Genomic DNA, 16,019 nt, shown 5'->3' with positions numbered 1-16,019 from the left:
AACAATTTGAACAATCAGTTGGTTCGGATAAATTTTGTTGGTCTTAACCACATTCTTCCCTTCCATTCAGGAGAATTCAGACTTGATTATTCTGTATAGTTGATTTGCTCAACGTCCTCCATAAACAGGCTCCATGAGCTCTATATATGTTGGTTCAACATTGGTGTTGTTAGATTACTCAGACCCATTAAATCCAAAATCAAGAAAACCAAAACCAAACCTAAATTGGTTCAACTAAAATAAATTCTCAAGAATAGTTTTGTTTGGTTCTGTTAGGAGTGTAATCAGAGCAAAACGAGGATAGGGAGGACTGCTATCTGCTCCTGTTTCATTCCTCAGCCTACAAAACTCCACACGAAATTTTACCTAACTTTTTAGTCCATGATATAAATGCTTTAACCAGTCGAGCATGATAGAAATTTTCCATTTTTGTTTTCTTTTTATTTTTTTAGTACATATATCAATTACCGTTCTATGCTTGCTTTGACCATTACATTCACATATATATAATAAAAAATTAAACAGGTGGGGACGGTAAAAAGGGTCGGGATTCTCAAGGGAAAAAATAACACCACTCCACGCCTATACTAAAAGAAAAAAAAAATCATGGTTTAGTTATTAGTTTGGTCAAAAACAAAACTGCTCGAACTAAATACACGAAGAATCAAATTAAACCAAATGAAAAACAATGCATCGGTCCAATTAATTGGCTTTGTTATCAACTTAATTCCAATTCTTTTTCTTCAACAGAGATCAAACAAATTCATTTAAACAATACAATACAAATCGAACCGAACCCTAAACCCTAAATTCCAAACCCGACCGAACTGAATAAGAGAATTAAGAAGGGGGCAGGCTTAGGTTGGGTGGCAAAGCCCGTGAAGCTTTGCTTTTGGAGCTAAAAAGTTTTCATCTTTACAATGCTCAAAAGGACTTTTGCCTTAGCTTTTTTTCCCCTCCTTCCAATGGGTCAAACCTTACACATCTCACTCTCAACTTTAATCACCCTTCCAATTCCCATGTTCATGGTAGCAATCTTCAACTACTACTTCTAACCCTAAAAAAAAATTGAAAATGCTTCCTTTAATCTATTTTGCATAATTCCTATCTAACTTAAATTATAAATTTGGTTTAAAATTTTAAGAGTTGGGTTCATTTCAAAACTTCTAATAAGCCTCTAAACTTTCGTCCCTGAAATTTTGGTTTTATGTTTGATAGGTCTGTCTGTTGCTAATTTTTACTCTTACACCATGTCAAATGCCTCAACTTATCTGAAATCCACTTGTCCTTGTAATTTTTAAATAATATAGTTACTTAATATACCACGTGATTAATGTCGAAGCTTATGAGACACAAAATTGAAAGTTCATAAACGGCCAAACAAAACATAGCTCAGCATGTTAAGGCACATGTATCTAATTATGAGGTTGAGAGTTTGAATCTTTACTTCCGCATGTTGTACTAAAAAATGAAAGTTCATAAAACTTACTAGAAACGTTTTAAATTATAGAAACCAAAATAGATACAATGTTAAAAGTTCAACTTGAACATAACTTGACTGACTGTTAAATAGTCATATATCCTTGACTAAAAAGTCAAAAGTAAGACCTTACTCTTAAAGTTTTAAGATTAAGCTTGCAATTTAACATTCATATTATAATGTAATCTCTGTGTAACAATACTATCAATTTTGTTTTGGTTTTATGTTTGTCATACGATATACAAAAATTAATACCAAAACCCCAATTAATTGTATTTAAAAAAATTTCTACTTTTTGGTTGACATTTAGCCCTATGGAATGGCAACCTACCCTCCATTATTTGTGGACTTTATTTCACTACATGTGACTCTCTCTCTCTCTAGCTCTCTCACTCTCTTATGGGATTATAAAGTGACATAGCTACCCCAATACTGAAACTTGGGGTTCTAAGAAAAAAGAAAACACAGAAAGAACTTCCAATTTATTAACCACCACCCACTTATAGAAAAAAATATATAATATTGCCAATATTTTCATTTTCTATATTGTCATAGTTGCATTTTGATCCATCCCACTAATTTAACATTGTTTGATTATTATTATTTTGTTAAGTTTTTTTGTTGCATATTATTACATGCCAGAGTTAATCCCCAGAATTCATGCTGAGAATTGAAGGAAATGGCAGAATCAGATCATCAGAAGTTGAAAGTGAACAAAAGCCTCCAAATGAGCATGGACAAAATCAAACACTTGCCTGTTTTGTGTTGGAAGACCTCCAAGAAAGTGGGAGCTGAAGATCCCAGAAGAATTGTCCACTCTCTCAAAGTTGGTCTCTCCCTCACTCTGGTCTCTCTCTTGTACCTGGTGGAGCCATTGTTCAAAGGCATTGGAACCAATGCCATATGGGCCGTCATGACCGTCGTCGTCGTTCTAGAGTTCACCGCGGGTTCGTTCTCCACTTTAAAAAGTCGTGATCTTTAAAATCTCCGTTGTGAAAGCGAAAATTTCTGGCTCCGCCCCTGATTCTTGACATGGTTTGATGGCAGGAGCGACTTTGTGCAAAGGGCTCAATAGAGGGCTGGGGACATTGTTGGCAGGATCCTTGGCATTTCTCATTGAGGGTGTTGCCAATAGATCTGGAAGAGTTTTTAGAGCTTGTTTCATTGGAGCTGCAGTTTTTCTTATAGGTATCTTATTTATTTCATTTTCTTCCATATATCTTCTTGAAGTTCATTTTGTAATTTTGCCTTTTGTTTGATAAGAAAGTTTTTGAGATTTAGTTTTCCATTGTGCATAGCATTATAGTTCCTAAAATTTTGAGATGATAGTAAGATTTTTATGTAGTGGATGTGACTAACACTAAAAACTAATGATATTCTGACAGCTCTATTGAACAAATATTATATTGATTTATTATTTAACGTGATCTCTAGCAGTAGATGACGTACATATATAATATAACTTACTCTACTTTGAGGTAAGGTATCAAATCTCTTTTAGAGACCGTACCACTCGATCGTTGTCTAGTTGTTCATTTACATTTTGTCATTTGTTTGTCACGTTATGTCAAATTAGTCATTGTTTACCTAACAGACATATCATATCATTATTTAGTTGATTGTGCTAATGACAAAAACTTCGTTGAATGAGGAACGTAATTAGAGCTTTCTACATGCTCAAACTTTAACCTTTTTTTATATCTGTTACAGGAGGTGCAGCAACATATATGAGATTCTTTCCCAAAATAAAGAAGAACTATGATTATGGAGTGGTGATATTTCTCTTGACATTCAATCTGATAACCATATCGAGCTATCGCGTTGACAACGTGTTGAAAATCGCACACGACAGATTCTACACCATTGCCATTGGATGTGGAGTCTGCCTTCTGATGAGCCTACTGATCTTCCCAAACTGGTCTGGAGAAGAGCTCCACAATTCAACTGTGCTCAAGCTTGAAGGCCTTGCCAAATCCATTGAAGGTACACAGACAAAAGACCCTTTATTCAGTATCCTCCCATTATATATATATCCTTCTGTTTTTGTGCTATGAATGTAAGCGTTCGTTCATTACGTTTTCATTTTCTGTTTTTTGTTTCTCATTTTTTTATTACGTTGCAGCCTGTGTAAATGATTACTTCTTTGATGCTGAGATCGACGAAAACAAAGAGAGTTGTTCAAGAGACCAAATTTATAAAGGCTATAAGGCAGTTCTAGACTCAAAATCCACAGATGAAACTTTGGTGGGAAAGTCTTATTTGATATTCTTCTGAATGAGTTTAGCATGATGTGCATTTTTGATCCTATGTTTAATGTTTGTGTTGTAAACTGATCAGGCATTACAAGCAAGTTGGGAGCCAAGACACTCAAGTCACTGCTATAGAATCCCATGGCAACAGTATGTTAAATTAGGCGGCGTTCTTCGGCATTTCGGGTACACGGTCGTCGCTCTACACGGCTGTTTGCAGACCGAGATTCAGGTACAGATTGGTTCAAATCCTCTGTTTTCTCTGTTTTGTAGACAATCTAAGAGTTTGGTTGTTGGTTGTTCTGCTTTTGCCTCAAAAGACTCCGCGATCGGTTAGAGTCCTGTTCAAAGATCCTTGCAGCCGAGTAGCACGAGAAGTATCGAAAGCATTGATCGAGCTCGCAAACAGCATAAGGAACCGGCGGCATTGCTCACCGGAGATCCTGTCGGACCATCTTCACGAGGCCTTACAAGACCTGAACAAGGCGATAAAATCACAGCCGCGACTCTTCCTAGGCTCGAACAGGAACCAAGCCAGAAACATGCTAGCATTGGCAGCAGCACAAGCAGGGCAAAAACAAGAGGAAAAGGAAAAGGAAAAGCGGTCCGGGGTATCGTTGTCGAGCGTGAAAACGGACTCGTCGGCGCTGATGGAATGGAGGACGAAAAGAAGGGAGGCTGAGAGGAAGGTGTTGAGGCCACAGCTAAGCAAGATAGCAATCACAAGCCTTGAGTTCTCAGAAGCACTTCCATTTGCTGCTTTTGCTTCTCTGCTGGTTGAGACTGTGGCAAAGCTTGACATTCTGATAGATGAAGTTGAAGAGTTGGGGAGAATTGCTTGCTTCAAAGAGTTCAAAAATGGTGATGATGAACAACATATAACTGTCAAATGTGAGAAGCCAAAGATCAGTGTGTCTCAGAGTCAGCTGTCTTCAGTTAGTGCTGCAGAATGAGGGGATTGGTTTTGTTGCTGAAAATGGACTTTAAGAGGATTATTTCGGAGGGTGTGTTTTGTTTGATCATATGATTATGTGCAGGAATGGGGATTGCTTTTGGTCTTCGAATATTGGAATAAACAAAAAAAGAAAAACTCAGTTCTGTTCTACCTAGACTTTGCTACATTTTCCAAATCATGGCCTACCATTGCAAACAACTAAACTTTAAGATTTCTTTTTTCTTTTTAATTTAAAGTTTTTAGAAGATCATTACAAAAGCTAGGACAATTCAATGTTAAAGTAGGTTGGAGGTTTGATCTCCCACCTCTAGGTTGATATTTCTACACTAGTATGATTTTGCCCACTTTTAAGCCTAAGTTCGTATGATTTTGTTTTTTTTTTTTTTTTTACTTCAGGCTGGAAATGTTCCTACTTTATACCATATTGTCCTTATCTATATATCTTAGATATTTTTCACTTCTAATTGATATGGAACTATGTTTCATCTTTACAAAAGCAAAAAATAAACCAACCCGAATTTAACTCAATTATCAAGACATTAATCACATTTCCTAAAGTTTGAAAGTTCAAATCTTCTATCGCATATTTGTGTAATGACTCGAATGCCCTAACTTCTCAAAAATTGAAAACATTAGTTAGTAATTTTTCGGGGGTTAGAAGTTAAAAAGTGGGTTAAATTATAAGTATAGTTCTTGAACTTTGAAAAAGTGTCTAGTAGATTTCTAAACTTTCAAATTTGTGTCTAATAAGTCCTTCAACTTTAAAAGTATCTAAAATAGTCTCATAAACTTGTAGTTTTGTATCTTGTAAATTGTTTATGCAAAAAATGTGACGGGGTATGACCTGGTCAAGGTCGGCCATGCAGAAGAGCTCGACCTGCTCCAGGTATGACCGCGGGGAGAGCTTGACCTGCTTCAAGTATGACCGTGGGAAGAGCTTGGGTATCCTTGGAAAGCAAGGGATGACCAACTTGAAGGGTCAAGGTCGGCTGACTGGGATGAGCTAGTGTCAACAATGAGCTGAAAGGCCACTTGGCGAGGAAAGACAAGGGAACAAACACTCTGACGCTCAAGTCAGTTTTGAGTCCGACCTTAGTATGGAGACCGAGCTAGAATACGATACTTGACTGAAGAGTAAAGTGTCCTATTTATAGGTTGAGGTACCCGACAAAGAATCCGACTAGCGATTGAGCATGTCGGGACCAAGGTCGGCCTGTCGGGAGTAGCTATTCCAGTTCATACTCTTGTCATCTGGAATTTGACTAAGTATGGAAGGTCGTTCCTCCCTTGAAATGATCTTCAGGGAAGACCTTCAGATCGGCCTTTAGGGAAGGCCTCAGGTCGGCCATTAGGCAAGGCCTTCAGGTCGGCCCTCAGGGGAGCTCTTCAGGTCGGCCATCAGGCAAGGCCTTCAAGTCGGCCTTTAGGGGAGATCTTCTTGTTGGTCCTCAGTAGAGCTCTTCAGGTCGACCCTCAGTGGAGCTCTTTAGGTCGGCCACTTCAGGTCGGCCAACAAAGGAAAGACCTCCAAAGGCGATCTACAGCAGCGGCGGCACGATTTCCTCTGGCGACGTGTTCTCCGGCGAACGGCCCAGCGTTCTCCATGAACCCCGGCGGTCGAAACTCTCGCCGGTGGGGATGGGACGCTCGAGTTCGAGGCCGACCTGCAGAGGAGGGAGTTTGCCGCACCCACTGAGGAGCTCGAGCTTGTTCCTCTGCTTAGTCCCGAGAAGCAGGTAAGCATAGGACCTGTCGGTTATAGCTGGATCTATCCGATTGAGAGGTATACACCTTTATTTATATATATAGTTACAAATGATATTTAGTGATATAACTAATTAATATCACATATGTTCATAGGAGTTTGACGACAATGAAACATTGGACATTTTTCTGTCCTCCACGTGACAATACGATTTTCAACCCCCAAACATAAATGATTGATGTATTCGAAATTTTTAAAAACTAATGAATTTATCAAACATATAATTGAATTTTGTTTCTAATCGAATCTTTTAAGATTTCCATCCTTGGGGACTCAAATGGTCAAATTGCACTTACCACAACGAAGGGAATGGCAAACATTGATGTAATTTTGGTGAGAATCAGATGAATTTTAGAAGATATCAAGTGCGTCAGAGACTATAAAATACTAAATTAGATATAAAATTGAAAGTTTAGAAACATATCACGTAATTGTTAAAATTTAGAGACCTAAGAGACACAAAATTGAAAATTCATAAATTTATTAGACACAAATTTAAAAGTGTCTGAGAATAAACTTATAATTCAACCTTAAAATTAATAAAGGCACAAGAGCTTTGTCATGTGATGCTTGGATTCAATAGTTATTTATTTATTTTTTTAGTTTAGTTCACTAATATATGAGTGTGAGAATCCAAATCTATGACATTTTATAGCTGAGTTAAATTTAAATTGGGATTTATTAATGGTTGTTGAAAGGAAGGTTGAGAGTTGAAATTTCATCAATTTAATAGGTGAATATGTAGGGAAATATTATTATAAGTTCTAGTGATAATTGACATATATATCTAATTAGGCTCAATTTTTCTAACCCTACATATTTGTGCTTAAAAAAACATGTCAGACTTCATTTTTTAATTGATTAAAAAATATGTATTATTATATATATCATTTCCGGAAAGAAATTAAAAAAAAAGTTTAAAAAAGGAAAGAAAAAACGCCCCAACTTATTATATATATCTTCTTTTTTTTTTTTTTCAAAGGAACTTATTATATATCGTTTCCGAAAAAAATATATACATATTATTATATCATTTCCGGAAAAAAAATAACGAAGAGAAAGTCCCAACTTATTATATATATTATTATATCGTTTCCGGGAAAAAATAACGAAGCGAAAAAAAAAACAAAAGAAATGAAGAAAGAAGGGCCCAACCGGGGACCTCTTGATCTGCAGTCAAATGCTCTGCCACTAAGCTATGGACCCTCATGTGATAAAATAGATCTAACATTGCATTTAATAATATTAAAATTTCTTCGTTCACAATAGAGACTTTTTTCAATAGAAAAATTTTCTGAAATAATAACGTATTTTCAAATTAGGTTTTTTTTAATAATTTGTATATTGTTAATTTAAATATCTAATTTAGTAGAAAAAGAAAAATAAGTACATAAAAAGATCAAATAAATAGGAGACATTTACTTATATATAAAGTAAATATATATATATATATATAACAAAAAAAAAGCTATCTTTCTAAAAAATAGAAATTATGATATTTTTAGAATAAATACTAAATTTATGCTGTCTAGTAAAGTTTCTGGAAAAGAAATTCTGAAAGTTGTGATATATATTGATTAAATCACCATGTTTTATTTTATTTTGTTTATTCAGAATAATATGTTTAGAAACGTAAAAAAAGACGGCTGACAACAGAAATTATCTTTTATATCCTTTTTCTGTAGGATACTTCTATTTTACATATTCCTTCAAGCAAATAACTATATTTAATCTCTATTTTCGTTCCATATACCATCAAACAAATTAACCAATTTAAAATGTCGTATTTTGAGTACAACAAGTGGAGTGGGGTGGGGGATCGAACTCACAACTTCTTAGTCGGAGATTTATATCAATTATTGCTGAGGTAAATTCGTTTTGACAAATTTTCATTAAAATATTTTAATGTCATACAACAACAAATCTATCACTCTCAATAATTATATATATTTAAAATGTGTGTATATATACTTTTTAATCCATCATTGTATATTTAAATTCCTAAATAAATAATAAAGGATTAACGCTACTTTATTTGATAACAAAAGTATCGCAACAATGTAGGTAATAAATTATACTTTATTATACTTTTAATATTTCGTCAAAAATCTTAATTGTTATATTGAATAGAATACTAGATTTTGTGGCGAAGACTTTAGACAAGAAAATTTGAAAAACTAACCATATAATAGACAAACATGTTAAATAGATAAATTTGAAATTTGAAGGGAATTGGAAAAAAAAAAAGAAATTTGAATAAAAAAAGAGCATCCAAACCTTTTATTTGATCATATCATTTAATGATTATCTCATGCTCTTAATCCCTAATTATAATCCTAAAATCTTAAAAACTAGGGATACCTTTTTTCGATTAAAAGTCACAAAGTTGATGGGTTAGTTTTTAGTCAACTCGATTAGCTTCCTCTATTTCATTATAGTTGGCCGAGTGCCATTATTAGAGACATGACTTAGGAGATAATATCTCTTTTAATTAATTTTTATGATCATTGTGATCCATAATTGCATAAATTAGTAAATTTTAGGAAAAAATCTTTTTTTATTCACTTACTTAGTTAAGTGAAACTTTAATTTTACAGGTTGAATCTAGATAAGTAGTAAAATTAATATCATTTATTACGAGGTTCTATTTTTAACAAAATTTACCTAGTTAGGAAAGATTTTGTAGTTAGATAATCTTATTTTTCCAACTTAGATGTTTTTAGTTGGTCAAAACGATTATAATTCAACGATAATTGACATATATTTCTAACTAAGAGGTTCTGAATGCCGGATCGAGTATAGTTCAGCGGTAATTGGTATATACCTCCAATTAAGAGGTTTTTAATTGGATTTGGACATTTATGTTCGTGAGTATTGGTGTTTTGGGTGAATTTTATATGATTTAGTAATTTTTTACTTTGACAAAAGATAAAATTGACACTTTTTTCCCTCTAAAATTTAAGTTTGTAACAAATACTAAAATTTCAAAAACTTGAATATATTTGTGTCCAAGCTATGGGAAAATGTAACAACTAATTAACAAGATAAACTTGAATCACTTTAATTAATATATCCCCCAAGATTCAACATAGACCAATGAACCGCCCAAGAAAGAAAAAAAGGTCAAGATTTCATCATAATCAAAGATTCTTTTTGACTAAATTACATGTCTCAAGATTATAACATAGTAAAAAAGAAAAAGAAAAAAAAAAGTTCACATAGTCAACATGAGGATAATTATAATATTAAAGTATATTCGTAAAGTCATACATGGAATCAGGTGGATTTAGAAGAAATTAGATAAACACAAATCTCAAAAAGACATCGTAATTATTACTTATGTTTTAATTTTTTTGTTAATTCCAATATAGTGGCTGCTCTGCTCTGAGCTGTATTTAATTTGCAAAATGTGACCAAATTAATTATAATTATTATGGGATCTTGGGTTCAACTGCCAAAATTTGACCATAAAATATTGTATTATCTGAGACATTTTCCATAATCCAAATGCATCATCCAAATCAAAAGTGGATATTTTGTGTTACATGATCTTTGAAGACTGTTTAATTAAAATTCTGTCCAGAAAAGAAAGATTTATTTATATTAATGTCGGGAACATGTCCCATACATGAGCTTTATTATACTGTGTTTCTACTTTAATCACGTTTTAAAATAATAGTTAACTTGAGCATATATTATTAGTGATGGAAGATTGGGTAAATGTTTGAATCCAATCCAACTCTTTCTTTTTGCAGTTGTTGTTTTCCTTCTTTTTTAATAATGAAGGGAAAAGGTTGTGATGCAACCAATAAGACAAAAAAAATGTGTTATTATTGCCACCATTTTATTTTCCCAGTACAACAAAGGACGGAGGATCGAATCTTCATTCTCAAAGAAATGAATTAGATGTCTTTTAACACTGAACTAAATTTGCATGGACTTTTGTAGTGGTTTATAATTATCGCAAAGGTTATTATAATTGTTATATGGTGTTGTTATAAAATATAGTATTTTAATTTGTACCTTACATATAAATAATATGTTTTCTATAAATTATTGTACCGATACCTTTGTTTTCCTTTTATTTGAATTATCATTTTGAGATTCAATTTTCTTATTTTATATAATTTTTAATTTTAATTTTACAGAATTTAAAGAAGTCGATAATTTGGAGATGAATTATCTAAGGTACATTTTTATTAATTTTACATCATATATACTGTACATTTGACTATTTTATGTTATTTTTAACAATAATAGTTGGTAAAAAACTTGGACTAGAATATAAAATTGTCATGTTTCATTGTTTTTAACGTATAATTATTATTCTTCTTATTTTATGTTATAGCTTTTTATTTTATTTTTATTAATGTTCTTCTAGATTTAATTTAGAATCTACATAGAGAGATACTATAAAAAAAAAATTGATTGGGTCATAATCTTCAAAAGTAGTCGTAGTTCTCATAGATATAATTATTGATTACAATTCTAATATTTGAGATCAAGTTCAGAGAGCATATTTACAAAAATAATCCTTCAAGGCTCAAACTCATACTTCTATAAATTCTTGGAATATTTACTGACTTTTATGAATTCTTGAAATTACTTACTTGTGAAGTAGTATGAAGCCCGTTCAACAAAATTTATAGATTTACAGCTAATTCCGGGTAGATCTATCTAGGTGATCATAAGGACAAGTGAAAATAAGTAAAGAAATTTTGAAGAATGAGTTCGTATCTCATGACATGGGAGCGGAAAAAGGAAAAGGAGGGATGAAGTTTCTCTCGCTTTTGGCATAGGGCGGCTTGAGATGATACGGGGCCTTAGGCAAAATTTTGATCGAGAGGTCATATTGTAGAAAATATATCTAAAATTTATTTTTCTTAGTTTTGGAGATGCAAAATTATGTATTAAATTTTGATAACCTAAGCTCATACAATATGACCAATCCATTTAATTTTTCTTGTGACAAAGTTGACCTAAAATACGATTTCATTAATTTTAATTTTGAAAAACTTCTTTTAGTGGAAGCAATTGTTATCGGTATTGTTTAATAATATTCTATAAGCAATATATGCATTTGGAGAAGTGTTTACTTTTTTTTTATATATAATTTAATATTTTAATAGGACAATCAATTTGATTTTACAAGCCCTCTCTTAATATTTTTAATTCAAAAAATAAATCTAAACCGCTAATGTCAGAAAATGTATCATGTGTTAATGTATTTTCAATATGAATACCATATGTTTTTAAATTATCATCATCTTAATGGCTTTAAAATTTTCATATCAAATAAGAAGTTAAAGATATTTTCATATACGTAAAATTGTTCGAATCTATTTTTAAGTGAATAAATTGTTGGTTCTATAATATAGTAAAAGTAATCAATTCTAAAAGAATCTGGTGGTGATCGTGTTTCTTCAATATCAATATTGTCATCAAATTGTTTTTTTTTCTTCCTATTTTTTCACAAAATATTGGTTGTATTTCCACATCATTTACAATTTTCTCAGCTGAAATCGTAGTAGTGAATTCATTTTTTCTATATTTCCTCTTTAATTTTTTTTTCATGATTGGATACTTCATTTCCAATAGTCATATCATCCTCTATTATTTTTCTTTGATCTCTTATTTGTCTATACCTATCATTTCTTTTCTTAGTTTAGCATTTTTGTATTACGTTTGATTCCAATAACAAATTTATCGAGAGCAAATTCAATCAGTTTTTATACTCTTCTTTTCTTCTTAAGCTTTTTATATTCAGATTCATATTTTGCATATTGATGATCTAAGTAATCAAATCTAAACAAATCTTAGATATTAGGTTTGAGCAATCAACAATATGAAATCATTTATATATAAAAAATAATGATAAAAGAATTTGAACGAAACACCTAAAAAAAGTAATATAATTTGAACGAAAAACCTGAAACTTTGAAGTCATTAGGTTGAGTCGAGGAAATAAGAAGTTTCGATTTCTACTCCAACAATTGATAATCTTGTGTGACCACACAGAAGATCGAGATGAATATTTAAGGTTTTAGAGAAATTGAGAGTGGAAGAATGGGAGAATTCTGATAGAGAGGGGAGAGTTTAAAGTTAAATTAGTGAAACTAAGTAATATATTTAAATTAGTGTCGGTAGGCCCACACGACAGGCTATTTAGCTCTATTCTCTACGAAAAATAAGAAACGATCAATTTTTCATGCTCGTGATATGGTTAAGCGATTCATCCATCTCAAGAATAGCTATAATGTTTGAAAATCTCCTCCTTTCGTCTCGAATAAAGACCTACGAGATCATATGAGACTCTAAAGCAAGATTTAATAAGTAATAGTCAAAGATGTTAAAAAGATCTTACAATCAACTATACAGTTATTCTTTTCATATAAATATTCTTTTTGTTTTGTCATTTTTTTCGTGCTCTCTCTTTAGCATTCTTGTTTATCAATGTCAAGCACCACAGACGTTGAGCAAGCCAATTCAAATTTCAAGCACCTTCTCAACCAAACACTATCCCGAACTAGAATATTAAATTTTCATCGACACAAAAATTACCGTTGAAAAGAATTTTAGTTAATAGTATTTTCAACAAAAAAAATACTTAGTTTCATTTAGACATTTCCTTTATTTATTTTACGTGTCTAATTCAATTATTTGTTTCTAATTTCGAATTTGAATTTGAATTCTTAAATATTTCCAATGACTAGTTTCTTTTTTGGAAAGTCTTACTAATTGATCAGGTGAGAATGATGCAAATGGTGATTTAATTGAATGGAGAGATTTGTGGTTTAATTGAATTTGTGGTAAATTCACTTTTCTTCTTATCTCGATTCTTTTTGGCTATTTATGGTGTAGTCTTGGAAATGTGGAGCAAAGTTTGTTTGCTCCCTCAAATTGTTCAAGATTGTTTATATTGGTGCAATATTTTGAGAGAGAATTTTTTTATATAATTCAATAAGTGTAATTCATTGAGTTGTTTTCCTTTTGCAAGATTTCTATCAAATCTTAGGAGAAGACGTATCCATCGTTAAAAAGAGTTCAATCAGTAGTCTACAACACAAGGAGCTTGTGTTTGAAAAGATTCAAATGAGTGAGAAGTTATCAAGTATTGTGGTATGATTTAAGAAGGAAGTCCTTTTATGCATAAGTCAATATTGATTGTAAATTGTACTAACTTTAGACTATTAGTCTTAAAACGTGGTCTCGTGAAGTAGGTTGAAAAATCGAACGACGTTAAAAACGTTATTGTGTTGTCTCTCTTTACTATATTATCTTTTAAGTATCGTTACAATTCCACGTGCTTGATTGTTTTAATTTCTAAGATCCACAAAATTGAAAACTCATTAATAAAATAATATTTTACCAAGCTAATTAAAATTTTCAACCATCATAATCTAAGAGATAGAAGATGTAAAATTAGGTAAAGAAAATAAAATGTAGACACAGAAATTTCACATTTTATAGAAAATGTAAATACCAATTTACCAAACTCTTATTTAATTATATTAATAAGATATATGGATGATGTTGACACATTGGGTGAAAATAAAAATAAATTAAATAATATAAAAGATAATAAGTTGATGTCGGAGACCTGTCTGATTCACAAACCTTTGTGTGTCACGATTCTAAATGGTTAAATACATTTTTTAAGGAAAAAAAAAAAGAAAATGTATTTTATTTATTCAAAATAAAATAACCCCCAAATCATAATAGATAGAACACACAATATTTTTAATTTTTAATTTTTTAATTTTTTTGTCTTTTCTGCTTTATTTTGCAAAATAGTGTTTGATGGCGCTTGCTAACCTTAGATTTTAGACAATTTTGTGGCAATAATGGACCACTTATCGAGGAATACAAGTTGGCTTTTGATTTTAGGGACAAAATATATTAGTCATAGTTTAAATTGGATACCTATTTGGTTCACTTTGATTGAAAATTTGTTAGAAATTGTGAATTTCATCAAAAATTCAGTACAAATTTACACTAAGATTACTACGTTCTCCTACATATCGATAGACAATGAAACGCTATTAACTAGCTACTTTGCAAGAATAACGTTGACCTTAGAAATTGTTCGGATATGGATGCATGAAAACCTTTTCCTACTACAACTTCAAGATTTAGTTTGGTAGAGTAACCTTTAACGCTTTTACTTTATGTCTTTCCCATTTATGTTTGAAATGTCAAATTGGTCCTTAAGATTTCAAAATTGATACTTTTGGTTCCAATCAACTAGTAGTTGCTGCATCATTATTTTTCTCGCTAGTCAGCTAAGGGTGATTACATGAGCTTAGGGATCATTTAGAGCCCTTTCTAAAGCTTAGAGATCCACGAAGGTGTCCAAATTTGCAATCTCAATGAAAAGATAGACACGAAACCCAAATTGCAAGACTAAAGTTACTATTTTACATTAGATTTATATTATAGTTAATAAATAAGTTAATATTTTAAACATTTTTTATATAATAAAAATTAATTGCGTAAAAGAATGATGATTTAATTATATGGTTGTCAAAAAATTACCATTAAATCCTGCCCTTATAATTTTGTCAGCAGTTGAATTTAATTGTAAACACTTTTGTAAACTAATGTGTTACCACAATGTAATGCACGTATATTTTTTTAATTATAAGGTAATTTAAATTTTAAATAATTTTGGGTAAAATATTTTAAGTATAATTATTTTTAAAAATAATTAAGATTAATTTTTAGAATAATTTATAGATATATTTATTATTATTGACAGCTAATTACTAATAATAAATGTACTATTTATAATTATTCTTTCAAACATATTATTTATAATTAATTGTTAATGATATATTTTGTAAATAAATAAATTAAAAAGGAAAAGAAAAAATTATTTATACTAAAAAAAGAAAAAATATTTAAGTTTTAATGAATAGTTGATTATTTTTAATATATTAATTAAAAAACAAATAGGTATTTTAACATTTTTATTTCTAAAATATTTGATTCTATCTAATATGGGCTCTCTTTTTTTTTTTTTAATATTTTGCTTGTTTATTAAATATTTGTTTAGAGCTAACATTTTGTTATATTTTAAACTTTTTAACGGAAGATAAATTATTTTATGGATTTAATTTTATATTATAATTACAATTATTAAAGAAAGATTCTTGAAAAATGAAATGATCAAAACTTTTGTATTCCACCTTTTAAGATTTTATTACCAATTAGTGTTGATAATTAATTTATTAATTAACTATTAATTAATTAAACATTTTTTTGATATATTGACTTCTATGATTGTTTTTTTTTCCCTAACGATAAGAACATGAACTTGTAGTTGATCTATATTTTAAACAAATATTCTAAATAAAATTGTTAAAAAGGAAACCTTTCAAATAAAAGAATACACTAATTATTAAAACAACAATAAGAAAACAATAGTACCAAAAAAAAATCTAAATCCTAACTCAATAAAATTGCTCAAAAAAGAACATTCCAAATAAAAAAAAAATACACTAATTATAAAAACAACAATAAAAAAAACAGTTGTAACAAAAAAAATCCAAATACTAACTATACACTCAT

General features: G+C 30.8%; 1 protein-coding gene across 1 annotated transcript; it reads left to right on the top strand.

Moving 5' to 3' along the window:
• Positions 1–1,904: 1,904 nt before the first annotated feature.
• LOC111023709 (aluminum-activated malate transporter 12) lies at positions 1,905–4,834 on the top strand. Its single transcript, XM_022301184.2, has 6 exons — positions 1,905–2,427; positions 2,528–2,668; positions 3,191–3,463; positions 3,603–3,724; positions 3,818–3,961; positions 4,050–4,834. Exons 1-6 carry the CDS (start codon positions 2,160–2,162, stop codon positions 4,680–4,682), a joined length of 1,581 nt encoding a protein of 526 aa, XP_022156876.1. The 5' UTR covers positions 1,905–2,159; the 3' UTR covers positions 4,683–4,834.
• Positions 4,835–16,019: the final 11,185 nt, after the last annotated feature.

This window comes from Momordica charantia, assembly GCF_013281855.1.
Source record: "Momordica charantia cultivar OHB3-1 chromosome 6 unlocalized genomic scaffold, Mcharantia_2.0 BLBB01000006.1, whole genome shotgun sequence".
Lineage (NCBI taxonomy): Eukaryota > Viridiplantae > Streptophyta > Magnoliopsida > Cucurbitales > Cucurbitaceae > Momordica > Momordica charantia.
The sequence above is the reverse complement of the archived record's forward strand: the minus strand, read 5'-3'. Positions and strand labels throughout refer to the sequence as shown.

What these genes read in the sequence shown, in the direction of transcription:
- LOC111023709 (XM_022301184.2), top strand. Translation starts at nt 2,160, where the DNA reads ATGGCAGAATCAGATCATCAGAAGTTGAAAGTGAACAAAAGCCTCCAA. An exon ending in CCTTGCCAAATCCATTGAAG is followed by an intron (nt 3,464 to 3,602) that starts GTACACAGACAA and finishes ATTACGTTGCAG; the next exon opens with CCTGTGTAAATGATTACTTC. An exon ending in AATCCACAGATGAAACTTTG is followed by an intron (nt 3,725 to 3,817) that starts GTGGGAAAGTCT and finishes TAAACTGATCAG; the next exon opens with GCATTACAAGCAAGTTGGGA.